The sequence below is a fragment of the Enoplosus armatus genome, chromosome 13 (genome assembly GCF_043641665.1).
Source record: "Enoplosus armatus isolate fEnoArm2 chromosome 13, fEnoArm2.hap1, whole genome shotgun sequence".
Taxonomy (NCBI): Eukaryota; Metazoa; Chordata; class Actinopteri; order Centrarchiformes; family Enoplosidae; genus Enoplosus; species Enoplosus armatus.
This window is the reverse complement of record NC_092192.1, coordinates 14,798,372-14,826,144: the sequence shown is the minus strand read 5'-3', so window position 1 is coordinate 14,826,144 and position 27,773 is coordinate 14,798,372. Positions and strand designations below refer to the sequence as shown.

Sequence of the window (27,773 nt, the reverse complement as noted above, 5' to 3'; positions counted from 1 at the left end):
CTGGAGAAGTAAACGAGGAGGCAAGGTCTTTTCAGCAGCATGGGCCGAGAGGCTGCAAGGCCAGATGTCCGTCCTGCATATGAGGCCTGGGGGTCTTTTGTCCTTGTGCTGTCACTGTAAGTCACACAAACCCCCCTCCTTGTGCTGTCACTGTCACGTCACCCACCACCCATACACCCAAGCCCCTGCCCCCATGAACGCACACATCACAGGCAGGGCTCCAGCCTCGGGTGGGGACAGAGGGCACACCCTAGCGACTGCTGTTCTTTATGGCTTCCTTCGCGGCTACAATCAGAGGCGTCAGGCTGGATAGAGGCTTCGCCAGCTTGAGGAAGGAATGCTGCGGAGGACAGACACGATAAAAATATGTAGATATGGAACCAAAGAGAGATGTATACAGATTTAGATTTATACATAATTGACATTTAGTGATTTGGTGACATCTGCAGGACATGAAGAGAGCAGGAGGCAAAGCTGGGACACTAAATCTTGATAAGCCCCCTGTATCTTTATTGTTATTAACAAGCAATTCAAGGAGCAAAGTTTATATTACATTACACACAATTAAATTATAACATTAACATACATTTATATAGGATAAAGTTTTCAGTTTTATGGACATTTGTCTTCTGCAAGATGGTTGAAACAACCTACTTTCAATACCACACTTTGAACTTTGATCCAAAAAAATGAATTAAGTAATAATATGGAATCAGAGCTACGAGTGTACAGTTTTCTTTTGATATCTACCTGCAAGCCAGCATCTAACTAAAGTGTTTGTCCATGTTTTTCAGTTCTACGTTTGGTTTTAAGTTATAATACTGCCTTGTTGTAACATATGTCTTCATTTAGATGTACATGATATTACATATTGCAAAAGCGTGTGTATGCATGTATGTTTACTGAGGATTGACTATCGATTTTACCTGGAGCAGCTCCTTGGCGGAGCCTCTGCGGTCCACGTCCATTTCCAGACAGCGGTTGAGGAAGTCTCTGAACACAGATGACAGCCTCTCTGGGTTCTGCAGCTCCGGAGTCCCGTTGGTAGCTATCAGGTACAGCGCCTGGAGAAGAGGATGAGGTCAAACAAATGAGGGCATGATAGAAAACAAATCTACGTGAATACTGTGTGGCCAGTAGGGAGCTAACAGCATGAGTCCTGTGTTGTGGCTGCACTTTGTGTCTTACCCTGAGTGGGTTCTCATTCAGGTAGGGCGGTTCTCCCTCCACCATCTCTATCGCCATGATTCCCAGAGACCAGATATCCACTTTTGGGCCGTAAGCCTTCCGAGTCACCACCTCTGGTGCCATCCAGTAGGGCGTTCCCACCATCGTGCTGCGCTTGTTCTGCTCTGGAGTGATCTGGGCACAGAAGCCAAAGTCGGCTGCAGAGGGAGACGGAGGGAGAGGGATGCAGTGGTGTGTTATGTTCTTGTTTGCGTTCTGCTTTATCACAAAAAACATACAGTTTTTACTTTGCATTCACCCAAATTTTTATATATATTTAAGTCGGCTTCCACTTAATACATTACCATCTCTCTAAATCTAAAACACTTTGTGCTTTTTGCATTAATTCTACCACACTAAAGCTGATGGCAAATGTATATGAGCTTGCAACTTACTGAGCTTGACGGATCCGTCCATACCCAAGAGGATGTTGTCACTTTTTATATCTCTATGGATCACCTGGTTGGAGTGGAGGAAGTCCAGGGCTTGAAGACACTGAAGAGAGAGAGAGAATATATATCTGATAGACACCCATACATACAAAGGGAAGCCTGTACTAAACACACATTTGGACAGTCTTTTCCTCTTGGCGGGGCGAAATGTTCAATTTTTTGTTTAAATGTTTGCATGAATGTAAAGGTCAGCTCGTCATAGCCACAGAAGTGGTGGGTGGTATTGCTGATGTCTAAACTTGGCTCCTTACCTCTCTGCAGACTGCAGCAATCTGGCCTTCGTCCATGCAGGTCTCAGTCACTACATCCGTCAACGAGCCACCGGCCAAATACTCCATCACCACCCATAGCTCGTCTCCTACCAAGTAACTAAATAAAACGAGGAAGAAGAAAAAAATGCAAAGTGTGACATGCATCTCATACTGGGGTTTCCAGTTCAGTCGCTGCTTTGACAAATCAATAATCTAGGCATACTGGTTCACACTTGCACATTTGCAGAAAATGAGAACAAAACCTCCCAAGAAGAAGAGCACAGAGAAGCATCTTTACAGTCTAAGATGTACTCTGTGCTTCATGATGCAGAGTCAATTACAACACACAGTAGGTGCTCAAGCATCTTACTGCCAGCTGTGAACATTAACACAAAGACCAATGTAATGAAATCAGCGCTGAGTGGAACAGATGCTAAAAATTTAATAGAAACTGAGTGGTTGTGCACTTAAATTCTTCTCTACGTTTTGAAACAGTAGGTGGCAGTAATGTACCTTAAGATGAATGCTGACCACCATTAAAAGGAAAACGGAGGAAGAAGGAGATGAAGAAGAAGAAAAAGGACCTGAAAACCACTCTCAGAGGATCCCTCAACGTCATTATGGTAACATGGTCAGATTGTATTGACTTTGTCCAAGTTCTGACCACAAATCAGTTGCTATTGACAAATCAGATACATTCATACTCCTGCGTGAGTTCATTTGTTTTTGAACCTTCAATCATATAACAAAAACATATTTTCATATGCTACAACAGCTACAATAACTGTGCCATATATCTGTTAATAGAGTAATAAAGTTTTTCCATATCATGTAAATACTTGCAAGGGCAAGATAATGTACGAATCTGTTAATGCTGAAACGATTTGTCAATGAACCGATTAGAAAATGAATTGAGAACAACTTTAATGTTGAATGAATTGTCCTTTATCAGTCCTTTATCAAGCAAAAAAACATTTCCACCTTCTCAAACGTGAGGAATTGCAGCTATTCTTATAACTATACATTTTTAGGTTTTGGGCTGTTAGTTGGACAAAACAAGTACCTGGAAGATGTCACCTTGAGCTCCCAGAAAATGTGATGGCCTTAAAATTCTATTTGGAGGTGATCCAAAATGTAACAATCTCTTCACAAAATTGACCATAAATAGGCCTCGATCTCAAGTTCGTACAGTGCAAATCTGAAAACTGACAACTGACCTGTCCAGGTAGTTCACTATGTTGGAGTTTTTGTTTTCCCTCATCACCAGGATCTCATTGATGATCAGCTCTTTCTTGGGCTGCTGTTGCAGGTTCATCTGCTTGATGGCCACCTGAGAAAACAGAGCAGGAATTTGTGGCTCAGAACGAGAGCAAGTCTGATGGCTTAGTAAGGAAAAAAGAAATAATATACAGGATGTGAATGTTGTACAATCAGCATTACAATCTGACTTACCTCTTGGCCTGTTGCGATGTCGATGGCAGTGTACACAGTGCCAGACGCCCTGGTGAAACACAAGATCAAAATCACATTAATGATACACAGGTGTTTTAAAATTACTCATAGGCACTGATAAACATAAGAAAAATGTATTTAATTCTGTCCAAAATCAAACAAATTCACAATTAAACAGCTGTTTTTAACCTAAACTACATGGTGTTGATATATGGTAACAGTGAGAGGTAGCGGACACAGTGGCCTACTATAAATTTGTAAATTCTTAACAAGAAAACTGCACCTCTGCAGGGATATTAGGACATAGTCAGATTGGGTGGATGAGTTAGCATGGTGGCATGGCTCAAAAGCTTTATTCAAAATATCACTAGCTAAAAGTAAGTTGTAATGATGTCATAAAATAATAACCACAGTGTAAAACAGTCTACACTTGATTCCAGAAGTGCTTTTTTGGTTCTTCAATAACAAACTGAATGTGCTAATTTTACCACAGAAACTTAACTGCTATTAAATTACCTTAGCAGTGATGAGCACAAACACTGGATCCACAAGAAATTTATGGCTCCCAAAAGTTGGTCAAAGGAATGGTATGCAGCCATTCTGTCCTTATTTGGAAGTGTAACTCATGATACTAAAAACCTTCAGCTGTGAATTTAGGCTTCTGGTCTTTCTCCCTGTCTCTCGCTGCCAGCTACACCTGTGTCCTGTCAGAAGCTATGAATAATGAAGCACAGTTACTGGTACTAATAAGTTAAAGATAACCGGGGAGTAAATAGACAGTTATCTACTGTTTAAGATAGGAGCTTCCTGATCAAATATGGGAATTGTGAGCATGAGCAGATAACAACCACACAGTGTTTTATCTGTGCAGATGTGCAGTGAACAGGGAGAGTGACAGAAAAGCAGCAGAAACTCAAGCAGAGAGAGAGAGAGAGAGAGATGGCTGAGCTAATCTGGCCCATGGCCATTTCAGGATAGAGTTCTCATTTCCTCTCTACTTACTTTTCTCCCAGTCATTCAACCTCACCCTCCCTCTGCCTCTGTCTCACTAAAGTGGTCACTACAGCTCTATCTCTCCTGCCGAGACTGACTGCTCCTGAAATTGCTCTATTTCAATAACTGTGGCGACTGGTTCATGATCACGGATGGACTCACCCTTGTCCTATTTTCTCGAAGCGTGTGTACTTCTTTTTGGGATCCCCCACGCTCACAATACTCCCTGAGTCAGAGAGAAAACAGATATTTAATGATTGAGCTTGTGTGGGCGCCGACCTTCACACAAATACACAGAAAACATCACTGCAGAAGCTTTTCTGCCTTTCTATTTCAGACATACGCTGCCTCGTAAGTGCAGATACTCTAAGTAGTTCTCTACTTCATGGTGCATGCTGGTACTTTGGAGTGGTCTAAGGAAGGCCACAATCAATGAAAAAAAGTACTTGTTTGTCTAAATTTGATTACAGCATCGCTCCCTGTTTTTTTTTTGTATAAAACACATAAGTAGTAAATGTGGAAAACAGCCACTGGAAACCAAATATCCAGCCAGTCTTCTGAATCACCATAGTCAATTAGTTGAGCCACAAACACACATTGTTTTGGTGAATGTGTGGACTTAAACCTCAGGAGGTTATTTACATTCTACAATAATTTGTCAAATTTTTAGACTGCATATCTTCAAATTTAATTGTTTTCAGGCAAATAATGATTATCAAGAGATTTAGGATTCTCCACCAAAATAGCAATGTGGAGAAGACTTTTACAATCCTTTATGAACTGAACAGTGAAAAGTGTTTTGGTGGCTTGTAAAAAATGTCTTGGGACATTCAGAGTTTCTAAAGACATACTGAGTCTCTCCAGAATCTCCTCATCTGTCATTTTGGACTTCTTCCTCTGGCGGTCAGTGTGGCGATACATTGTGTTGGACGTGTTCTCCGGCTGGACCTGTGACTCGGGTGGAGTCAACACTTCTTTCACGGGGGTGGGAGGCTTTGGGTCCATGACGGAGCGCGTGTAGATCTGCAAAGAGGAAAGAGTCAAACAAATGCAGAGGGGAGGTGCACTTGCAGCACAACAATTTCACCAATCGCGCCGCATAAAACTCACAGATTTGGTGTGCTCGGGCCGAGGTGCAATGACCGGGGGCAGTTCGTCGTCATCATCCTCCTCTTCCTCCTCCTCCTCCTCTTCCTCTTCTTCCTCGTCATCCTCCTCTGAAACCGGTGGAGCGATTGGGGGCTCTGACGATGACGTTTTGGCACCCTGGAGGGTAGGGATGTCAGTGAGTCTGGATGCATGTGCCATGTAGCACTATGGAATGAAAGGAGTGTGTGCAGATCTTCAAAATGTTCCCCAAATTAAACAAAATTATTATTTTCTCTGTGATGAGCTGTCACGACAGTAAACAGCCTGCAAACCCCAAACCAGCCATGTACTGAGGTTGAGCTGTGGCCAGTTGAGTTTCAAAAGAACTTCTACCAAACAAGCTGTAGTGATGGTGAATTAATATTTAAGAGATTAAAATCACATCATCAAACATTATTTTAAAAGTGGTGACAAAAATGAGCACAAGTTATCAACATAAACAAAACACAGTGTTGGGATACATCTGACATATTGTGTAAAAAGAAACAGAAATGAAAATGGTTATATTGTCGGGAGCATTTCTGTTAATAGTGGAGTTGGAAGTGTTATGAGTCCAGGGAGAGCTAAAGAGACAAGTGTAAAAAGAGTGAGGTGCCATTCAGTGCAGTTTATCTGAGTGTAACAAACTGTTATATTTAACTGTGCTGAAAGAGAAATCATGCCGCCACATTGCAGTAATGTGCAATATGGTGACGAACTGTAGACATCCTCTTGATATGGAAGGTATCTTTTAACAAGTGTGATTAAGGAGCCTGAGGCATATTTATTATGCCTAATGCTCAGCCTTTATTTCCCCCATCCAAAACTCTGCTAGCCTTGGATCATCTTCCTCTTTTGGAATGGAAACATTTCATCCATTTCCAGTCTCGTCATGCATAAATGAAGCAGTGCAGCTTAGTTCTAGTGATGAAAGGGAAAAGGTCTGGCTGAAGGAAAGTCCCAGTCCTTCATTCAGACATACCGAGCCTCCGACCTGCTCCAAGGAGGCCTGGGCCAAGACTGCAGTGCAGAAATGATTGTCTAGCTAACTGTAAGCAGTGCCATGTGTTTTTTTCTTTTTTCTTTTTTTTACAGAGCCATGCGGTAATGTCTACAATGGTGATGAAGTTACAGGCACATTTTTGGCAGTGTGGATCAAATTGTAAGGAATATGAGCTCATACATGCAGTTTGATAGTCATCACAACCCTCTGTGGCATGCGCCCCTGCCCTGCCATTTCAGAGACGGTCCATTTGAAAAACGATAGGAGGTGCTCTTGTGGAAGATAATAAATACATCTGTAACATCACAAACTAATAGATTCAATCACAACCCCCATGAAATTTCAATACAGAGAGTGATGATGCCTCTAAAATCAAATATTTGCACGCATTTTGCATTAGCCAGTTGGCATTATCAAAATTAGGAGCTCAAATAGTTGAATTGGGCTTCAAAGCCAATGCAGAGATACATCATGTGGAAAGTAATATGGAGGAGTTACCTTGTCAAATAATGCGCTGCAGGTTCTAAGGCTGACAGGAGGCCCAGATGACAGCAGTCGGTTCTGAATGTGAAGGTTGAAAATGGGAGGATTTACTCAAAACAAACCCACACAATATTTAAGAGTAAGGGGACTTCAGGGGAGGGGGGGGGGGCAGGGGTACGCTACTGAGGGATGGACGTTAGGTCCGTAAATTGTCCTCCTTATTTAACACCCAGCGTGAGGAGAGGACATGATTTGTTTGTGTTATTTTGAGAAGCACTTTTTGGCACTTTTTGACATTTTGTTACAAACCTGACATCACTAAGTTTGACTTGACTAACTTTCAGTTTATGTCACCTTGCACTAGCTGACAGGGACACATTGTTATTGAAAGCAATGTTGTGGTATTCACTTTGACAGCAAGGTAACAATTTAAAAAGTTGTGCTATTTATTTCTGCAGAATTCCACATGAGAAAAGTTTCTTGTTTGTTTTGGATACTTGAACATAATCGTTACTCAGATAGGAAAATGGTTTCACTGTTGATAAAAGAGATTGATGCAGCTCTCTGTAATCTGAAAGGGTAAATGCTGTTTCCTATTATACTATTAAACATTTTCCATTCATCATAATTATGAACATGTAATGAATAAACATTATAGCTTGCAGGGCAACTTTTCTTGAGTTGTAGCGTCCCTGCAATTGCGGTTGACTTCTGAACATCAACTCATTTCCAATTAATTGTCTAGATTAAATTGGGGGATGGAGATTAAACTGTTGCATTTTTGGGTGTTTTTTACCTTAAAGAGTGAAAATTACTCACAGACTGTTTTAAGACTAACACTAACAGAGCCATGGGGCTTTTAGACCTGACTGAACAACACGCAGGAGATCAAATGTCAATCGCAATGTGAGGTAAAGCTCACACTCTCTGATAAACACACTGTTAATGCTGTGAATGTAGTGAGTCCTGTGGTCTGACACTAAGGCTACACACAAAAGACAAACAACCAGGACTGGTTGGTAGTAGAACTATATTAAAATGATCAAAGATATGACTCAACTGATCATACCAAGTTGTCGATCACTTAAAGCAGCAACAAAGAGGCATCAAAATTGATCTAAAGACTGCCAGTGTATCTAAAGACTGCGTTACTACTTGGACTCTTTTCACCAGTTTCATTTTCATTTCTGTAGAAAGTGTTTGTCTGGTAGAGGCGGACACTGAGAACAATATTTAGCATGTTAAAGGGGACATCAGGCAGGAAGTAAAGTTTAGATTTTCTTGCCAAGGCCATAGAATCGAAAATTAAATCACGACTTTCTGGTCTGACCAAAGCAACACAATCCGCAGTTATATATCAGCAAAGATCAAGGTGAGTCACTTGATTGACTTGAAACATGAATGACTCAAATGGATGCTCAAAGAGGTTAAGTAAAAACCAGAGATCTTACAATATGACCTGTGGACCAGATAGACAGTTTCCATCTCACTAAACATTATGGGCAAATGGCTTAAAACTGTTTTTTTAACAGTCTATTTCTTCTTGAATCCTGGTTGGTAGAAGTTGGTGTTGAAAATAATCAGCATCAGGTAGCTCATGGTAGGTTACTGTTTTTCCTCGTAAAGAGACAGTTTGCTTCTCCAGACCAAGCATTGGCACCTCTCCTGTATTCTGCTTCCTGAGACAGTGCGGCCCAATCCTAAAGTGAAATCTGTGGCACCGAAGCCAACAGCTGAGTCACCTCTGCAGGCCGAGGCTGAGATGCTCTCAAGTACCCTCACTGGGCTCGCTCAACCTTTTAGACACACTGCCACACCCGCTTGCCCTTCACTGGCAAAGAGCTCTTTCAAGCAATAGCCCTGCATTAAGTGATCCCATTGTAGTTTGCCTTGGGCAGCGAATCCCACTGAACAGACTTGGATTCCACTTCTTCACCCGGCTGAGCGTGTACAGGCCAAGGCATTCAAAGCATAGATTACTCTGGTCAAAGCCAGGAATGAGGTCAGCACAGCGGGAGTCCTTCTAGATGCAGTTGAGCCTCCAGTGAAGCTTGTCTATGGCCATTTCAAAATCTGGTAAAGTAGATTTATTTGGAAAAATAAACGAGAAATAGCTCTGACAGCAGCCACCATTTCCGTGCAGGAGCTGCAAACTGATTGGCATGTATGCAAAATCCAGGGCATTACGTCACATAGTGAGGGCAGTAAGCCTCTAGAGGGGAACGCACACATTTTGCCCATTAGAGGCAGAAGTCTGTGTGAAGCGAACGTGCCGGGAAGTAACACAGTCTATCCCAGAAAACAGAGTGTTAGTGAGAGTAAAGTGAGAAAGATTTACTGCCGTGCAGTCGGAGAGGCATAATAGCTCTGAGGTTCAAGTCCATGAAATGAAGCCACGTAATGTTGCAACTTACCTGTTAAATTATTACACTCTTACATGTATATAAATCATGAAGAAATATATTTCCCTCCATGTATTACTTTGATTTGAGAGATTTTCCAAAGCAATGAAATATGGCAGAGATAGCGCATGGCTAGGAAGATTGATTTGTACTTGTAATGTTTTTTACTGAAATAACCAGACAGTCAAGGGAAGTCAAGATATGCAGTGCAGTAATACAATTCCTAATAAAACAGAGGAGCAACCTCCAACAAAAAGAGGCATGTTTAACTAGCAACATCATAATTCAATTAAAATAGAGCATTAAGTTGGAAATAGATATTATTAACTGAATGGTGTTTTCTATTAACACATATTCTTAATAGTCATCAAATGTCTAACTATCTAGGCTTATGGTTACACCAACCACAGTAAGTGTAGATATGCAAGAACTCACCAGAGTGTTTGCTGCTATGTACCCATGTGCCGACTTGTCTGAAACAGAGAGGGACGTTTTTATAGAGGCAGCAAAGTGAAAGTAGTTTGTGTTAGCCATAAGAATAAATATGAAATATGTTTTTATATTGGTGGTTGTTATTTTATTTGATCAGTATTTCGGTGTGGCTTACCCCCCGAGGTGAAGCTCATGTATTTCTGGTTGTTGACAGTCTCTTTGGAGTCGTAGAACTTTAAGACGTCCAGCACGGCCTGCGGGTTCTTCTTCTGCTCCAGCTTGGTGATGTTCGAGGTCTGTAGGAGCCGTGCCCACTGCTCTGGGATACCCTGCACAAATACACAGAGGGAAGTTAGCTTTTTATAATTGTATAATTGTATTTATTTTTTTTTTACTAGAATTTCTGTTTTTGAGTTACTATCTTGAAGCCATTAGAAGAACTATAAATTTAAGGGATTGTTTGATGCTTTGGGAAATACACTAATTTGCTATCTCTTCTTTAGCTTAGCATAAAGACTTGAAGCTTTTTTTGTTTCTGCATAAGTTAAACACACACGATATAATATGTTAAATAAATAGTGCTTTTGAGGTGCTGGTAGGCAGGTTTTTTACCTTTACACAGAGCCAAGCTGGCTGTTTCCCTGCTTCCAGTCTTTATGCTAAGCTAAGCTAACCAGCTGGAGGCTGTAGCTTCATATTTAACGGATATATAAGAAAGTTGTATCAAGCTTCTCATCTAACTCTCAGCAAGACAGGGAATAAGTGTATTTCCCAAAATATTATTATTAGTATTCCTTTAAAGCATCTCCACTCTTTTTTTAGCCTGTTTTGCATGTTTTAATGCCCATTGATGGACGTTAAGTCTTTCACGGGGGCTGAATGTAATTCAGCAATGGGTTTAATTCATACCATCTTTGTAAACTCGTACATATTTTTTACACTTAAAGCAATACTCAGTCTGTTGAAGACATAGTCTACTGTTGTGTGGATCAAAGAGCAAACCAACAATAATACACTGTATCCTCCCAGAAAACCATGAAAGAAGTGAAACCAAAGCGGTTTGGTTTAAAACTGTCTTAATGGGGCTCTATGTGTCACAGGCACGCAGCTTATCAAACGAACAAGGAACTATTTGTTACTGATGTCATGGACTGAGTGCTGCACATTTGGAAGTCAAATAGACCAGAAGGCATACTGTACTGAGTGTAAACGTGGTTTTAAAGGGGAATGATGACATGTCCTGGATTGCTCTCAAAGATGACTAGAAAAGAGTTTTGTGTTATCAACCAGTTCTGATATTGTCAAACCATTTCAGGTTCATGTTTTTCCATGTTACAGTATTATGGTTCAGTTATTATGCTATTATGCATGTTTTCATTTTAAATGTACAGTATATGAACATTTCTTTATGTGTTTTCATTCCTTATAGGGAGATGTTAATGTTTTTCCCACAACAGAGGATCATCTCAAGGATTAATGATTACCATTTACAATGTGTGGAAAATAATATCACAAAAACTAACCATCACCACTGACTAGGGCCTTGAAAACGACCTGAAGCTGAATAAACAACTCTGTTTTGGGGCTACTGTATTAAACCACTCACTAGATCGTGTCAGACAGACGAGTCTATAATGTTGAGATTGTTGTATTTCTTACTAATATACCATATCAGCTTAGAGTTCCTATTTGTTGGTGTTTGGTATGAAGTATAAAAAGAAGACACATCTCTATGAACAACTGAAAAAAAAGAACATTAAACAGAGAAAATGAAATAAAAAATATAATACTGTGTATGGTATTATATATCTAGGCTTGTGTAAGAATAAACGGCAAACTGAAACTGCAGCTAAAATGTAATTTACCAAGAAACACTAAAGGATCGCAGTGCAGGTTTCACCTGACAGGGGAGGTAGAGTGATTGTCATTCAAGTCACTTGTATTACCAACTTTACGTGGAGGGAAATATATAATTAGTTGACTGTATCACCTCAGGGATTGTGATTTTGGAAATGCGTGCCAGGGACTCTGCTTTCCGATGGGATTTTAAAGGCACATCAGTCCCTGTTTGTATGCCTGATTGTCAGGTGAAAGAGATACTCACTGTGAATTCTCCTGTTACAGCATCAAAGCCAACATGAATGGTGTGTTCAAAGTCTGAGGGTAGGGATATCTCAGGACGCTCCTTCTCCTTCTTCTTGTTTGCTACGAGAGACGAACAAAAACGGATTACAGGCTGATTTCTTGTATTTTTATACACAGGAAACTAGTAAATTACGTGCATCATTGTTGGGGCTGAGCTTGACGGCAACACGTGGAGAGGGATACTCACTCTTGTCTCCCCCGGGGAAGATGGAGCGCAGGCGGACTTTCTTGTTTTTCTCTTCGGGAGCCATTGGAAGCGGTTTAGAGGCGTGATTCAATGATGAAGAGTCTCGGGAACTACTGTTCATTCTCAAGGGGGGGGCTGGTGGTTTCTCTTCAATATCAACACTATCAGACATCTTTAGTAGCACTCACAATGTCCTATGTGAGAGAGAAAGAGAGAGAAGTTCAGCGTTAAAAAGTGTAAGATGTGTGAAAGATCAGTAGGGACTCCGACAGGAGGCAGGTGAAGAAGGTTACAAAATCTCTCTGCATGCACCAAACATAACAACCTTGAAATTTGATAAGTACTCCCTAGTAAGTGAACAAAAATACAAAATTTTGGTTGATTTTTAAATGTTTCTGTCAAGATCAAACTTGGCTGCAAGCAGGAACCTTGTTAAGACAGCTTGTTGGATGCAGCGGAGAACATACAGTATATTATACAGTTGCCTTTCTTTGGCGAAATGCGTATTCTATAACTATAAAATGTCAGAAAATAGTGGTAAATTGGCCATCTGGATTTCCCAGAACCCGATGTAATGTTTTCAGATCACTTCTTTTGCTCGACTAACAGTGTAAATCCCAAATCTTTTCTCTGTGGCTGGTTTCTGGAGCAGCAGAATGAATGAGACAAAGTCATATCAAGACTTGATAGCTGCATTCAGACAGATCTAACATCTTACAGAAGACTCCTACAGTTTCAAAATATTGTATTTTCAGAGCCTTAGCCTATTTTTCAAACTGCTGCATGAGGAATCCTGTTACAGCAACACTGGCTGCAGGTCAGCAGATTTAGGTTTTATCTAGAGTTAGTCCAAGACACAACTCCTGAAATTCTGATGTAAAAAAAGAATAAAATCAATATATGAATCGTGTTTCCTCTTGCTATTTGAACAGAGGCTATTTGGACCCGAGGTGGAGTCTGAAGTCCAGTGGGTCTGTTCAGCTGTGAAAACGGTAACCAGGAGTTGATTCTAAGACAAACTGGCAAGAGTAAACATTCCCATCACTCATCCTCTCGTCCTCCATCTACCCACTTCCCACTACCATCTTAAACTCCTTCACTGCCTCACCCTGAGGCCAAGCCCATCATGTGGTGTGCAGTACGACCGTCCCGGAAAGAGGGCCATCCAGGCCGCCCCCTTTAGTGGAGACCTACATTAGCAAACAAAGACCTCTCCTTGGCTCTTACACAGCGCTCACTGCCTCTGACAAATTACACATGTGCCTTCACACTGCCTTTACAATTTTATGTAACCATGTCCTGCACAGGACTAAATCTGGTCGGTTACACCCTACTCTTTGTTAACTTCCCACAAGACCTGGTTTTGAATGAAGGAAAATGTAACATATAAGATGATAAGAAGCTATGATTTAACCACATATGTCTACAGTGATGAAATTATTACACAAGACCTCTTTACCTTCCCCTCTGCTGCCTACAATCTTGAAAAAGATACTTGTCTTCTTGTGAAACGACCAGATCCAATAGAATCTCAGAGTGTGTTCACTGTCTTCATAACTCTGCAGTGACTCTTTGACTGTTATGTAGATTTTGTCTGATAAAAACTGATTAGCCAACCCTACCACAAAGCAGCACAATTATTAACTGACGGGTGTTTAATTTAGCAATTTCACCTAGATTCCTTCATGTCCTTCCTACCTACTGGATAAGTACAGCTTTATGTACACGCTGAACTTGATTAAGACAGCGTATTTCAATCTTATCTCCACAAGAGCAGTCAGTTTCTCATCCAATCTAACAGTTTTTCTTCCCTTGGATATCATTAACCAATACGCATTCATGTGTAATTACGCTGATTCTAATGTTTTATTCATATAAACTAGACTACAAAATATTTGCCAATACTTATTATGTGGAAAAAGTCTTGAAGATTAAACATTGGTCCATGATAAAAGACTACCAACACAATCTTGATGTTTCCTAATGAACTGGACAGTGTTTTTTGATCCCTTCTGCTGGTGGAATAATAATTTTGTTTCACATGGCAAGATAATGTAACACAGAAACTGCACTGTGATCCTTTCAATTAGACCAACTGCAGCAGGAAATTATTTGGTAGACTGCAGCCCATACCTTGCTGGCCTTCAACAGCTCGCTGTGCATTCATGTTCATGTCTTATCTGAGTGGAGATGCAACAAATGGTGGACACAAGTTTTACACTGAACAACGAGAGGGTGGCATCAACAGCGAAATTAAGAAAATAAAGATTAAAAAACCCTGCAGCTCTTTTTCAGATTAACATTACATCACTTGTATCCATGAGAAACTGAAGCTGAATTACGTCTTCCCAAAACAGGTTATTCCTGACAGATTGGTTAACTACACAAATAAAAGTTACATGTTGATTCAGCTTAGCTGAAGGGCACCCACCATTTGTGAATAACCAGTCAGCTACTGAGAGACACGTCTTAATGTACTAGAACATTTTAACATTATTTTCTTGGCGCATTTCCAGGATCTTATGAGAGAGATATACTGGTGGTGGTGGTGGTGACTCTGCTGGCACGTTCTACCATGCTGGGTGAGTTCCCGGTGAGAGTCCAGACAACAGCAGCAAACAGGTTCTCTTAGGTTGAAGGTTAGGCGTGTCACTAACAACAAAGCCTGGTAAAACTCTGCTGTTTACAAAGGAATGTCACAACGTTGACATGCTGAAGCAACAGGGAGTCGCTGACAACGTGGCTATCTCAACACCTGAGAGGAAAAAAAGCAACAGGAAGTTGCCAAGACAATGGGGAAGACATGGTGGTACGTCACGGCCACCTTGCAGTATGTGCCACTTGACAAAATTAGCCTGAATTTAGTTAAAGGGCCATAGGGGCTAAATATTTTACCAACAGGGCTATATGAGGAAATACTGTATACAACTGACCATTTAAGCACAATTTGAGATTTAGCTTCAAAGTGCTTTATAAGATTTCATTTAAAATGCCTGTTGTGGATCGATACTAAATGATCAACAGAATGAACTGCACAGAACCAAATACACAATGAAACCTTTATTAGCTTTGCCACTAAGACCAGCTAGCTCACATCTGCTGGTCTGCTACTCACAGCATATCACAGCTCCAAAACTATGAGAACGTTTACAATTACTGTTACTGTTACAGCTTTTCAACTTCATCAGATAGCATTCAAATCTTACATAATGTGGTGCGTAATCCCTTACATACATTGTTTTCCATTACACAGACACATACAAGTGGCGATGCCCTGTTGAAGCTAATGCAGCTGTGACCGATGCTTCTGTTAATCCATTAACATAATCTTGTGAACACATTCTTGCCACCTACAGTATGTCATACAGCTTTTATAGTCATGCACAGTAGTGGACTCACATGTGTACACAAGCAAGACCTGACAACAGCAACTGGGATCTAATCAATCAGGTCACTATCTGGTCAACAAATACAGAGGGGAAAAAATCAATGGCTGCAACATCAAATAATGACGAGGTGACAAGAGGTTTTACCCTTTAGACAATAAATTGATATTTTCTTGAGTGGGTGAATCATACTGTGTGCCTTTGCTTCATCGATAACCATGTCCTCCTTGAAAGCATGCAATACACTTAGATAAAACAGTGAAGGTATGGCGCATGCTTATAAATATGATAATTTCAGTAAACAACTGCCATTGGAGAGCAGTGTGGATGAATTATGTAGCCGAAAAACTCTTTGGCGTCTGACATGGTGGTCATTTCTACACCAGGCAGAAAGAATCTGTGCCACCAGCTGAAGAATACACCACAAGCAACCGAATTATTTTATATATTACAAATCTCTAGCTCCGGTCCTCACCTCCGGTCCTTCGGCTAATCACCTGATCACTGGCCGGCTGCTGCAGCGGCTCTGCTCAGCGGTCAGACGGCTAAAGATGGCAGATTCATGGACACCCAGACATTACTGATTCTTCACTCACATAAAACACTGACCTATTTACTGTGCAGACTGACAGGCAGGCAAGCAGTCAGTGAGCGCACTGTCCCTGAAACAAGCAGCTCCTATTTCTGAAACACACATAGGCCAGTCTCTCGACATTATAAATCAACTCCACGTCTGCGTTTTGCCTGATACTGAATCTATTATTTTATGAGGCTGAACTACTTCAGCAGACACGGGGAAAAAAAGATCATTAAGAGACCAATTTCTGTCCAAATGTAAAACAGCAAAAATGCAGCTGCAACACTGATCCACAATATGCTAATTTGTCAGAAATTACACAACCAAACTTCACTATGTGCGGCTTGCTTTGGTGGAACGTTTTGACAGTGAGATAGGAACGTATATATGAGTGTCTAAAAAAGCCACCACAGACACACCACCTCAACTCAGATATTACTGGGGATGTTTTCACATTTCTTTCCCATAAAATATTAATCTATCCATGAAGAGCAGGCATTTTCTCTGCTCTTTCAAACATTAATGCTGAATTTGAATGGCTAACACAGGAAGAGGCTCTAATCTTGAGCCCATGGCAGCCCAGTAATGGCCCCGCAGTGGGGGGAGGGCTCCATAAGCCTGGCTCTTCATGCCCCTGATTAGGACACGCTCTCTGTTTGACTTGGCTTTCGCTTTGGCTGTACTTCTTTGAAGGATGCTGATTACTTGGATGGGATGGACAGCTAGGGGACATTCAAAGGATAAGGAGGAAGGGGGGAAACTCCAGAGCCGCAGTTTACCATTGTTATCTCCTTTATCTTGGTGCTGTCCATACAGTACTTTTATGGGCCACAGTAGAGTGTTTTTATAAACACACAGAAAAGTTGTCCTATTATCCACTGTTAGTATGAGCAAAGACAAGACAAGACCAGTCCCAGTTGACAACCTTCATATAACACAGACACACACACATCAACACAAAGAAAACCTGAAAAACACAACAAAACACAGACACTTCACTCAGACATTAAAGCAGTGGAGGCTGGCGACACACAGATGTCAACATGTTACTGCACTAACGCTCCTCTCTCACATGGCTGGCCTCTCAAGGTCAGAATTAAACACACAAAGTCACAGAGCAGGCAATGCCTCCCCCTGTTATTTCAAATGAAGGTTGGGGGAGGAGGAGGATGAGGAGGAGGAGGAGTTTGGTGCTGTAGTTTGATTCTGTTAAAACTCCCTTTGAAAGGGACACGAGTAGAATTACTGGTCACAAGATCAAAACCTCATGTGGTCAAACATGCCACAGCATGTTCAAGGAGATCGTGTTATCTCATTTTAGTTTTATTATAAAATTGAACAACATCAACAGGCAACATGATTTTTTTGACTTAAGAACATAATGTAATGTGATTAAGCAATGAAACCTGATGGTTATTATGTTATTAACTGGATATTTTGTAACATTTTCCCGAAGATTCATTACTTGCACAGGCTTTTGAGTCTCCCTGAGACTGGGTTCACATGGGCGTGTACCAGAGTTCACGTCCATCAGTATGATAACTGTGTGATAAATGTGAAACTACAGCCAGCAGTCAGCTAGCTTAGCTTTGGATAAGGACTGGAAACAGGTGGAAACAGTGGCCCTGTCCAAAGAAAAATCTGTTAACACGTTATATCTTCGTTGAGTTTTGCACGTATGAAGTCAATAGTAGAACTCCAGGTGATTGTATCTGTGAGTAACGACACAGTTTAATGATTATCTAGTAAATTAGTGACAAAAAGAGCTTCAATTTGATATTGTGAAGCCAACACACAAAACATACATTGAACCTGGCATTTCCAGCTGGCTGCTGTTGCCTACAATTGATGACTGTGACTTGGTTACTGTGCTATAACAAAATGACACATCAGCTTTTGTCTGATGAGGCTCCACCTCTCTGGTTTGGTCCCCCTCCTGTAAAACTCAATAACTCTACTTTGCATACAGCTGACAACGTTTGGTTCATGGAAGGGACAAGTCACAGCTCCTCCATCAGTTTGCTTATAGCAGGAGGCAGGTGAGACAGGGGTGTGTAACTTTTTTCGTAACTCAAGGGCTAAGCATAAATCTTGTTAAGTTCATTGTAAGTGCAAAAGTTCACTTTTCATATTTCATGGGGAAAATGTGAGTGTAGAAGGATCTATATACAGTAATAAATAAACTCAATAACATATTAATGATGCTTTAGCAGGAGCTTGATAAAAGCTTCATTACATATTCATAAATATTGATTCACTTCTTGTCACCTTTCATAATGTGTGAAACTGTTTCTTTCATCGTCTGTTAATTGCTTCACAGCAGTAGGATCATGTGTTTCATTACTCAACAAAAACGTCAAAATCAAACCTTTTCTTCCACCTTCTATTTTTAGCTGATACAGTACACATGCTTTGGGAGAAAGCCATGAAAATGTTGAACATGAACATCTTTTAATCGTGTTGGTATAAAAGGCTTATGCCCATTCATAACATGCTAACTAGAACATGATTGCACAATATCAAAGGCCAAATCTAAATAGATGCAGTAGCTCTTTGAATGACTGGTCACACTGACCTATTACATCCCTCGGAGATGTGAAAAACTGTTGATTCACCTAGAATATTACCCAATCAAGATTATTTTCAATAAGACAGAACCTGACAACAAACACTCACATACACACATTCAAGCAATCCTATTTTACACACAGCAAAGTGCGTAAATCTCTAATTAATAACCAGTGATCTATTATTAGCCACCAGCCAGATGTCTGTGTCTGATCTTGTTTCACGTGATCATTTTTTCATGATCCAGACAAACCACTGTTATTATAGCTTATGCATTTTGGTGACTTTTTATCCCACATGGTTATCAGATATTACTGTTCTATTTCCATGCAAATGGCACAAAAAATGACACAGCAATGAAACTGGGTCACACACCAGTTACAAAACTAGATTTTTCTACTGTGGATAAAAAGATGACAAACAAACTGAGGTCCTAAACTCTCAGATGTAAATCCACCACATACCTCAGGTTGAGCAGTCTGTGTTGAGATGTTGTTTTTCCAGCAATCTCCATCAAGATTACACATTCTTTTCTGATTTAATCCTCCTATTTAATCTTAATTAGATTACTGCAATGCACCTTTTGTTTGGCTGTTAAAATTCTACATTGACCTTGTCCAATGCTAATCAGCAACAACTATAATGAGATTGAAAAAGCACGATGATAAAAACCTCACAGTAATTACTCTCTCTCTCTCTCTAGCTTCAAAATATTCAGTGGTCTTACCACACAATATCTCCCTGGTTGATTTACTTACTATTAACTAACCCTCTGCTCACATGTTGTGGGATAACGTTCCTCATATTCAAAACAAAGCAGAAAAAACAGGTTAGTCTACACTCAAGACCCATTTATTCACCACAGCCTACAATCCACCATGACTCTCATTTTAACAGGCATCATCCTTTCCCAAACTCCCCCTAAGAACTCGCTCTGTCATGTAATATTTAGTTTGGGTGAACCCATCCCCCCCTAACCCCCCCTGTGCTCCTCCCTCACACACGTGTATGCACAGCTACACACACACACACACACACACACTGTGGCTTAAACCTGTCATGTTCTTTTTCTCATTTTCAACAGAATTTTGTCTCAAAATGATAGTTTTGTAGGTGTTTTCTGAGGTAATTCAATATTTTTTTTGATAACAACAGCAGAAGTAAACAACATTAAATTAAAAGCATGAAATAAAACTATTGAAGAGTCACAGCTGACAAAACTGTGGCGCACCGTGACAGTTTGAGCTGCTCTCTCTGGAAGAGTTACCAGTAGAATAAAAGTGCGTTAAAGCGAAGCCATTTATTCTGTCAGGTGGGACATTTCTATCAAAATGGACTACCAGAAGTATTAATATGGTAGCTCAGTCTGTCAAGTGAACAAAAGCTATTAAAAACGTGATAAAAGTAGCTACCTTATTTTTAAGCTTATTTACACTGGTTGTCTGTTTTGAGAGATTATTCCTTCCTGGCAGAAAGGCCTAATTCTATTCAAAGCACATTTATATGTACTGTTATTCTGAAAGGCATTTCCTGCCTGACAGAGCCAATTTATTATACTAGTACATTATGATTGCTCTCCTTTTCTCCCTGACAGAATGAACTACAGTACCTCACCTGTCAGAATGAGCTGCCTTGTTGATTTGATAGTCCATCTTAAAATATGAAATATTGGTTAGTATTTTTGCATAAATGTTCTACTCGTAACCGTGTATTCATTCATTTCAGAAACTGTAATTATGAATTGGCATGTATTCAGGTCCAACATAAAGATGCATGCAGACGTTTGTGGCTGCTGTTGACTTGGTCCTTATGTCTCCAACTCAACCTCTTGAATACCTTTTTTATGGCATTTTGCCTTATTTTGAAAGTTGGTTGTGGAGACTTACAGGAAACAGCAGGAGAATCAAACAGAAGAAACTGCAGTCATAAATTATGCGTCTTGGGACCACTAGGCCACAGGGACGCCCAAAACCTTGAATATTTCATCCAATTTTTACATTAAAAAGTAACCAATGTCGAAATTGAACCAAATACCTTCACAGTTATGCCGCATGTTGGTGGCTGCAACTCATGAATACATGAATGGAATGAATACCCCAAAAGTAAAGAGCCAATATATCAGTTTTCAAGATGAGACGCCAATGGTTCCCTGTAGGCGCTTCGACCGCCCTTCACACTGACACATTCTCGACCAACCCTCACTGTAAGCATCTCTGACTTTCAAATATCAGACTGTAGAATTTTTATTTCATACCTTACCTTGAACTTGAAAAAGCATTGCATGGCGACATGTCAGGCAGGCCTACTGGGTTTGATTTCGTATAAACAAAAACCAAGCAAACCTACTGCGACTAACGGGCTACTTTGCTCTTTTACTGGTCACTCTCTTGAATCAAACTTTGGCTTCTTACTCCAAAAGAGATACTTTGAGTCATATTAAGTTTGTGAGCACCACGCACAGGTAAGGCCGCTCATCTTGTACTGTCCGCTTTAATGTACCAAAGTGAGTTTTTTTTTTTCCATTAGTATGGCATGGGTGGGCATGTTTGGGTGCCAGCTGGAGGCTGGATTCCCTCCTGCAATGCCAGCTGGTGCACCTGCTCTGAGTCCAGCTGAAAGGGTTAAAACGTACCCATTGTAAGGGAACATGGGGAGAGTGAAAACAGCTTGCATGTATGCACGGTCAGTTAATACATTATTTTGAGACCATGTGAAGTGTAAAATCCTTCATGTACAGGAAAAAAATGTATTATCTGTGTCTAAAATGTGTCTCTATGTCTACAAAGTGCCATTACTACAACTAGTCATGCATTTAATTTTGATAACCTCACCCCTGCCAAACGCCTATAGCTGCGTTATGGTTTTGCATCGACAAATTCTACCATGGGACTAATATTTGTGTCAACAAGTGAATAAACTGAGAGGCATTGTGTTGCAACACGCAGTAGTTGCACCTCCATGCAGCTGAGAAAAGAAAGTGAATTCCTTGTAGTTTATTTGGAGGCGAAGAAACAGTGTGACAACACTGCTCTGGATCCTTCAGTTCAACTGTGTTATTAATTTGTGACAGATGAGTAATTCCCTTCTACCTGGAGTCTTGGATCACGTAGTCATGGCTACAGCTTTTTTAGAGGTTTTTTTATTCTCAGTAATTTAACTTAATTTTGTGAGCATAATTGTTTAGTGTCAATGACAAAACTGAATCAGACATGAGGCTTGTTCAAATTGAAGTGTCCCTAATCGTTTAATATAGATATTGTAGATGGAACATATGTGAAGGCCTCACTTCGGAAAATACAGCACATACAAAACAGAATGGAAATCCACAAGAGGGTCATCGGAGCAATACTTCTGTGTCTTCTTATGGAATAGAAGAAACAGTCACCTTTTTTTCACCCCAACATTTTCTGCAGCCTGTTCATCTTCAAACAAACTCAAGTTCAGACACCCCTCTGCAACTCTCTGCAACTCTCTGCAAACTCTTGACCCAGTGAAACTTGTTAATCTCTTAAACCCACTGAACCCTTTTCCTCCTCTGCAACATTTCATCCTTTTATTCTCTGCAGTTCCTATCCATCTGGGCCGTCTTCGGCCATTGTGTCATCTTACTGTAAAGGCTTTAACACCTCTTAGTTTCTGGAATCTTGAATCCCCCCAAGACACTTCTCTGACTATCTCGAAGCCATATTTGCAATTTGTGTTTGATACATCATAAACAGTAGAAGTCACAGAAGGACTATCTTTGTCACAAACAGACAAGTCCACAGAGAGACACATAAACACACACAGGCACCAACACACAGGCAAGAAACCTTATTCTAAGTAGCAACAGACATCAAGTGGGGAGATTATGGAGGGAGCTGTGTCAATGTGTCAGTGTGTGAGCGTTTCCTCTGTCTCTCTCTCTCTCTCTCTCTCTCTCCCTGTCTCTCTCCATCCATCTCTCTCACTTACTCCCCCTCCCCTGTCTGAAACAAAATGGCCAGATGGCTTCCAATCCTACATGCTAATCCACAACACACAGACTGTAGCTCTGACACACCTACCACAAGACTACTGCTCCGCTTTAGACAGCTATGCCCCTAAACACACACAAACACCCCACATGAGGCCACTGCACATTTATTAACTGTCAACAAGAGTCCGAAACGATAACTACGCTGAACAACAGCAGCATAACTCATCCAGACTAAGTCCTCAACAGATGGAGGCCTACTTGTATGTGTTGTGTGTGTGTCCTGCTATCATATTTCAGGCAGCCCAGTTAGCAGGCTACAAGCCAAGATGAGGTTCTGTGTCTACTGCTTTTGTTAGCTGAGGTGAGGTAAGACAAGCTGTGTGTGTTGGGTTACACTGGCCAGTGGAAAACACGGGGAAGCCCAGAACTGCACACTAAGCCATGGAGACATACAGGCAGACATGCTGAAAAAAGAAATATTTCACATTGCTTCAGTGCACAAATAAAGTTCTGCTTTTATCATTTGTCGTCTGTGACTATGTTAAATAAGGGTGCAGGACAATTTATGCTTATATGTGGTGGCAGATTGGATATCAACAATTTCATTGAGGTCACACAGGTCTTGACAGATGCTCATTTTAAAAACATGAATAAAAAAAGGAAAATGACACATCTACTAATATATTTAGGTCGTATTTAAGTTATGGCTATGAGATAAGGCCTGGCCGGCTCCTCAGCAATACCTTTTCGAGTACTGCACAAAATACTTGCATGACAAACCAAGCTAGAACAAAATCATTTATTTTTTTACGCAAAATGTCTTTGGTGAAGTAGGAAAAGTCATACCCTTACGCATGCAAAAAATACTGTAAATAACAATCTAAATGTGGCCTTTGTATCTCTTTACTGTGATGATTTAGTAAATGGTTTTCTCTCTGTTTCCCTCCCTTCAGTCTTGCAACGTAATCATATCTAATGCTAGGTGTTCACATACATTATATGATTACTAAAAATAAAAGTAATAGTAGTTTTGGTTATGCTAGTTGATGACAAGGGTCAGTTGTGAAAACATCTGCATAAAAAGCCACAAGCATAATTTTGCCTGCACAATTCATGTTTACACTATAAACATTACCCCTTAGGGTGCAGTTTTACTTTTATTTTTGGAAAAACAGAACGTACACGCACAGTATATCAGGCCAGACACATTACCACCTTTTCACTGGCAACGGCTTGTGTCTGTGAGCTTTCTTTGCAAACATAAAATTTTCATGAGGTGCACGTAACCTACACAGAGACAAAGGCCTATAAGAATGCTTTCAACTGATGGTAAGCAGCTCTACCCAGACCCATATAGACACAGAAAAATACAGCGCTATTAATTGTCCATTTGCCTGTAACAGACCTGTGTAGATAAAGGTGTGATGAATATATAATGATTCTGGCATGTGGAGCACAGTGTCTAAGACCCAGAGCAGAGGCCACAAATAACGGTCTCACATATCCGTTGAACAGCAGGGTGTATCAAAAACCAAACACTTCTACTCTAATGGTTTATCACAGCATCTCTGTCTGATTGTCTCTCTGCCTTCTGATTGAGACACTGCATTAGATTACTACTGTAGGCCTGGTGTCTTTTCTGCCAAGCCCAATGCTGGGTAATGTGCTGTACTGGCACAAACTATTTTATGCACTGACAAAATGAATTTAGGATAGAAACTACACACTATATCATCATATTATGTTATTGAACTGAAAAAGTTGGTGACAGTTTATGTTTCAGCCTATTTCCATGCAAAAAGAGAGTGCAGTCATGGTGTTGCCTGGACAGATAGATTAGTGCTGAATGGAAGTGCATGTACCACATCTATATCAATATAACAGGCCAATGTTCGGAGGAGCAGCACCTTCAGTATCCCATCCCCCAATTCCCCTCTACAATCATCTCACCCTCCCTCGATCACTGACATGACTCCCTTACATCCCTCCTTCACACGACAGCCAGACAACAGGTCTCCCATCAGGCCCTGCTTCTCACAAACCCCAGGATGACTGCGCTTCCCGGGAGAGGAATCTCTGCCTCCCTCTGCATTAGCTCTGACACCACAATCTAACTGGGCAGAAGTGATGGGGAGACACACATTCAGCTCGTACCGTGGCCAATCCTTCCATCCTCCTCCTCCACCAGCGATGGCTGTGGGAGAATCCGAGGCAGAATAGCTCAGCTTTCACAGGACCGGCCCCCACCCCCACTCCGATCCCCAATGAAGTCAGGTGACCAGATGTTGTATATCTCCCTGTCACTACAGCCGCCATGAAACTGCTACACACATCCATGTTAAAGCCAGGAGACAGCGGCACATCTCTGCTCTGTGTGTGTGTGTGTGTGTGTGTGGTGTTTGAAAAACAGAAATGGAAATAAAAGCCATTTCTTCATGAAATCCTCCCTAGAAAGGCAATAAGTGAGGCAGTGCAGAGATAACAAAAGAGCATCCATCAGCATATTAAGCATCCATCACCCCCCCATCCACAGCATACACAGCTCTGATCCATCCGTCAGCCTCGGGTCTACAGACCCAAAATAGCTTTGCTTATTTTTTGTTCCAGTGTTGCCACTGCAGCTGCTGCATTTCTCCAGAACTGACACACACACACATACATGCAAAGGCCCGTACAAACGCCACCATTGATTCTCACACCTCCCCATCAATAAAGATGCTATTTGTGAGGCACAAGGGAGAGCATACAGAGATGATGTGATGCAGAGGGGGGTATATGATCACACAAAACATGTCCAGCCCATCCGATGCAGGCATCCATTTCCATCTCACCCTCACGGACAGACTGCTGATGAAACAGCTGCCTCCTTAGCAGGGCAGAATGCAGAGTGGAAGGAGGAAAAAAAAAAAAGGCTACAAAGCACCCCTACATACACAGCCTCCCCCTCCTCCTCCTCTCCTCCCTCCTCTGCCCCCCCCACCCCCTCCACATCCCATATTGCATACACAGAGAGGGAATTACCTGAAATATGTCTTCACATTCTCTTGCTCAGTGTTTCGCCTTTGAGCCAGGAGCTCTGGTAGATTCATCGTCAACCGTACAGTCCTACTGACAGTTTAAAGGCAGGATTGCCATTCTCTTGTCAGACCAGTTCCTGACCCTAAAAGCAAGCTTGTTCGGCAGGCTGGATGCTTCACTGGCTGCTCACTGTTCCCTAGCCCATGATGTCATCCACCCAGCTTTGCCGATTGGCTGAGAGGCTGAATATTAATGCAGGCAGCAGGTCTGGGGGAGGAGGCAGCCAACGGGCACACAGAGTTGGTTTTCTGTTTGACAGACCAAACCTGCTGAGTGAGGAGGCCAGGAGGGAGGGACTATATGTCCAGCTCAAGGGCTTTTCTTTTGCAAACTTGTAAGGCAGTGGTCTAACCTCTTAATACTACAAGAGGCTGGTAAAACTTGAGACAACAACTGCAAATGTAACAAGAACAGGCCTTGCAAAGGTGGGTTCCTTATGTGCATAATTTGGACTGACAAAGCCTGTAAAGAGCTGTATTTGATGCACTGGTTCCTCTAAAAAGTTATAGTTTCACAATGAATAGACCACATGAAAGACTACAGCAAATGAGTAAGTAAATAGTAAACATATCATCAAATGTAATAATAATTTGCTACAAAAGTATTGACTACAAAAAGCAGTACACAAGTAATCACAAGCTGAAATCTCTGCATTTTGAATATTTCTCAAATTTATTACAAGCACCACCCAGACTTTCATATTTATCTGTGGTAAATGGAATAGTACACTTTTGTTTTGTGTAGGAAGGGGGATTCTTTCGTTCAGAATGATCGTATAAATGAAGTGTCTGATGTGTATGGACCCTACAGCTTTCATAACAGGAGTTTTTTTTTCTTTTCTTTTTTTTTAATTTTGTCAGGGCCGGTTTCTGCATCTGGAAAAGACATTTCACAATACATCTTTTCCTGAATATTAAGAGTCATCTGCCAAACATCTACAGATTTCTTTTTTCAGAGTATAAAAGTGGCTCCGAGTTCATAAGCAGGCGGAGACGACAACCAAAATACTCACTGCATTTGCCCTAATTTGCCTATGATGTCATCTTTTTCCTCTATCTCACCTGTGATTGGCTGACTGGCACAGCATCTGCTCAGTCTCATGGCTAGTGCTTCTAACCCAAGGTGGAGGCCTATCTGAGGCTCTGTGAATCATGGCTGGTTGTCCTGACAACCCCTGTAATGTCGATTCCTTGTCGGAGAGTAATATGGCTGTTCTGTGACAGTGTTTGCTCAAATGGAGAACCTGATGATTATGTCCCTTATAATCCTTTATTCACATCAGAAGGTGGCCCATGTGATTTTTTGGATAAATTGCAACTATATTTTCTGAGAAACTGGAAGCGTTGTCATAATTCAGGTTATAGAATACAGTAAATGTTGCCAAATGTCTGAAACTTGTAGTTTAACAATCATACGAGACTTTCTGAAGTCTTCAGGATTTTAAATATATTAAAAATAAGGAATAATCCAATGCACATGTTTTTTTGACAGTATGTTTTTTTCCAGCTTTACAGTGCATTGCAAAGGCAAAAGCTGATTAAACCATGCCAACATAGACAGGAAAGAGAAATGCAAATGTGAATGTAGTTCAGCAGTGCCACACAAACATTTGAAAGCAGAGAAGAGGTTTCACTCTGACTCCTGACAGCAGACACTAAAAATCACTGTACACTTTCACAGAGACAGCGAGGCTCAGTTAATACAGAAAAGTGTCACAATGCTTCTGGATCTGAGACAACACAACTAGCCTGACAAAGCATGACAAATAACATTTGAAGAACATCACAAGTTACAATTTCTTTTCATGTATATGTATTCAGATCTCTTTTTGTTGTTTTTGTTTTTTCAATCTAATCCTCCAATGAGACAGAAGCAACCACTAATTCATAAATTTTCCATGCTTATGACCTTCGTTCATGTGACTGTAATTATGAATAGTCAGTGTCACAGTGGGACTGCCCCAGCAGGCATTTGGAGAGGAAATACCATGGACAGGTCAGCTGTCTAACCCAGGTCCAAAACATGGACAAACACTCTCAAACATACGACCA

General features: G+C 40.9%; 1 protein-coding gene across 1 annotated transcript; it reads right to left on the bottom strand.

The window, feature by feature from the left end:
* Window positions 1-205: 205 nt before the first annotated feature.
* LOC139294783 (serine/threonine-protein kinase PAK 3) lies at window positions 206-25,809 on the bottom strand. Its single transcript, XM_070916703.1, has 15 exons — window positions 25,666-25,809; window positions 12,156-12,349; window positions 11,928-12,028; window positions 9,999-10,152; window positions 9,827-9,864; window positions 5,486-5,641; window positions 5,227-5,398; window positions 4,538-4,601; window positions 3,383-3,431; window positions 3,148-3,260; window positions 1,931-2,048; window positions 1,623-1,722; window positions 1,189-1,385; window positions 927-1,064; window positions 206-340 (listed from the first exon to the last, which is right to left on the bottom strand). The coding sequence occupies exons 2-15, from the start codon at window positions 12,325-12,327 to the stop codon at window positions 251-253; spliced, it is 1,662 nt and encodes a 553-aa protein (XP_070772804.1). The 5' UTR covers window positions 12,328-12,349; window positions 25,666-25,809; the 3' UTR covers window positions 206-250.
* Window positions 25,810-27,773: the final 1,964 nt, after the last annotated feature.

Bases quoted from the DNA above. Each gene is read 5' to 3' on its own strand.
- LOC139294783 (XM_070916703.1), bottom strand. From the start codon at position 12,327: ATGTCTGATAGTGTTGATATTGAAGAGAAACCACCAGCCCCCCCCTTG. The intron at 3,261-3,382 runs GTAAGTCAGATT...CTGTTTTCTCAG, and splicing joins ACATCGCAACAGGCCAAGAG to GTGGCCATCAAGCAGATGAA. The intron at 1,723-1,930 runs GTAAGGAGCCAA...CTCTCTCTTCAG, and splicing joins TTGCTGCAGTCTGCAGAGAG to TGTCTTCAAGCCCTGGACTT.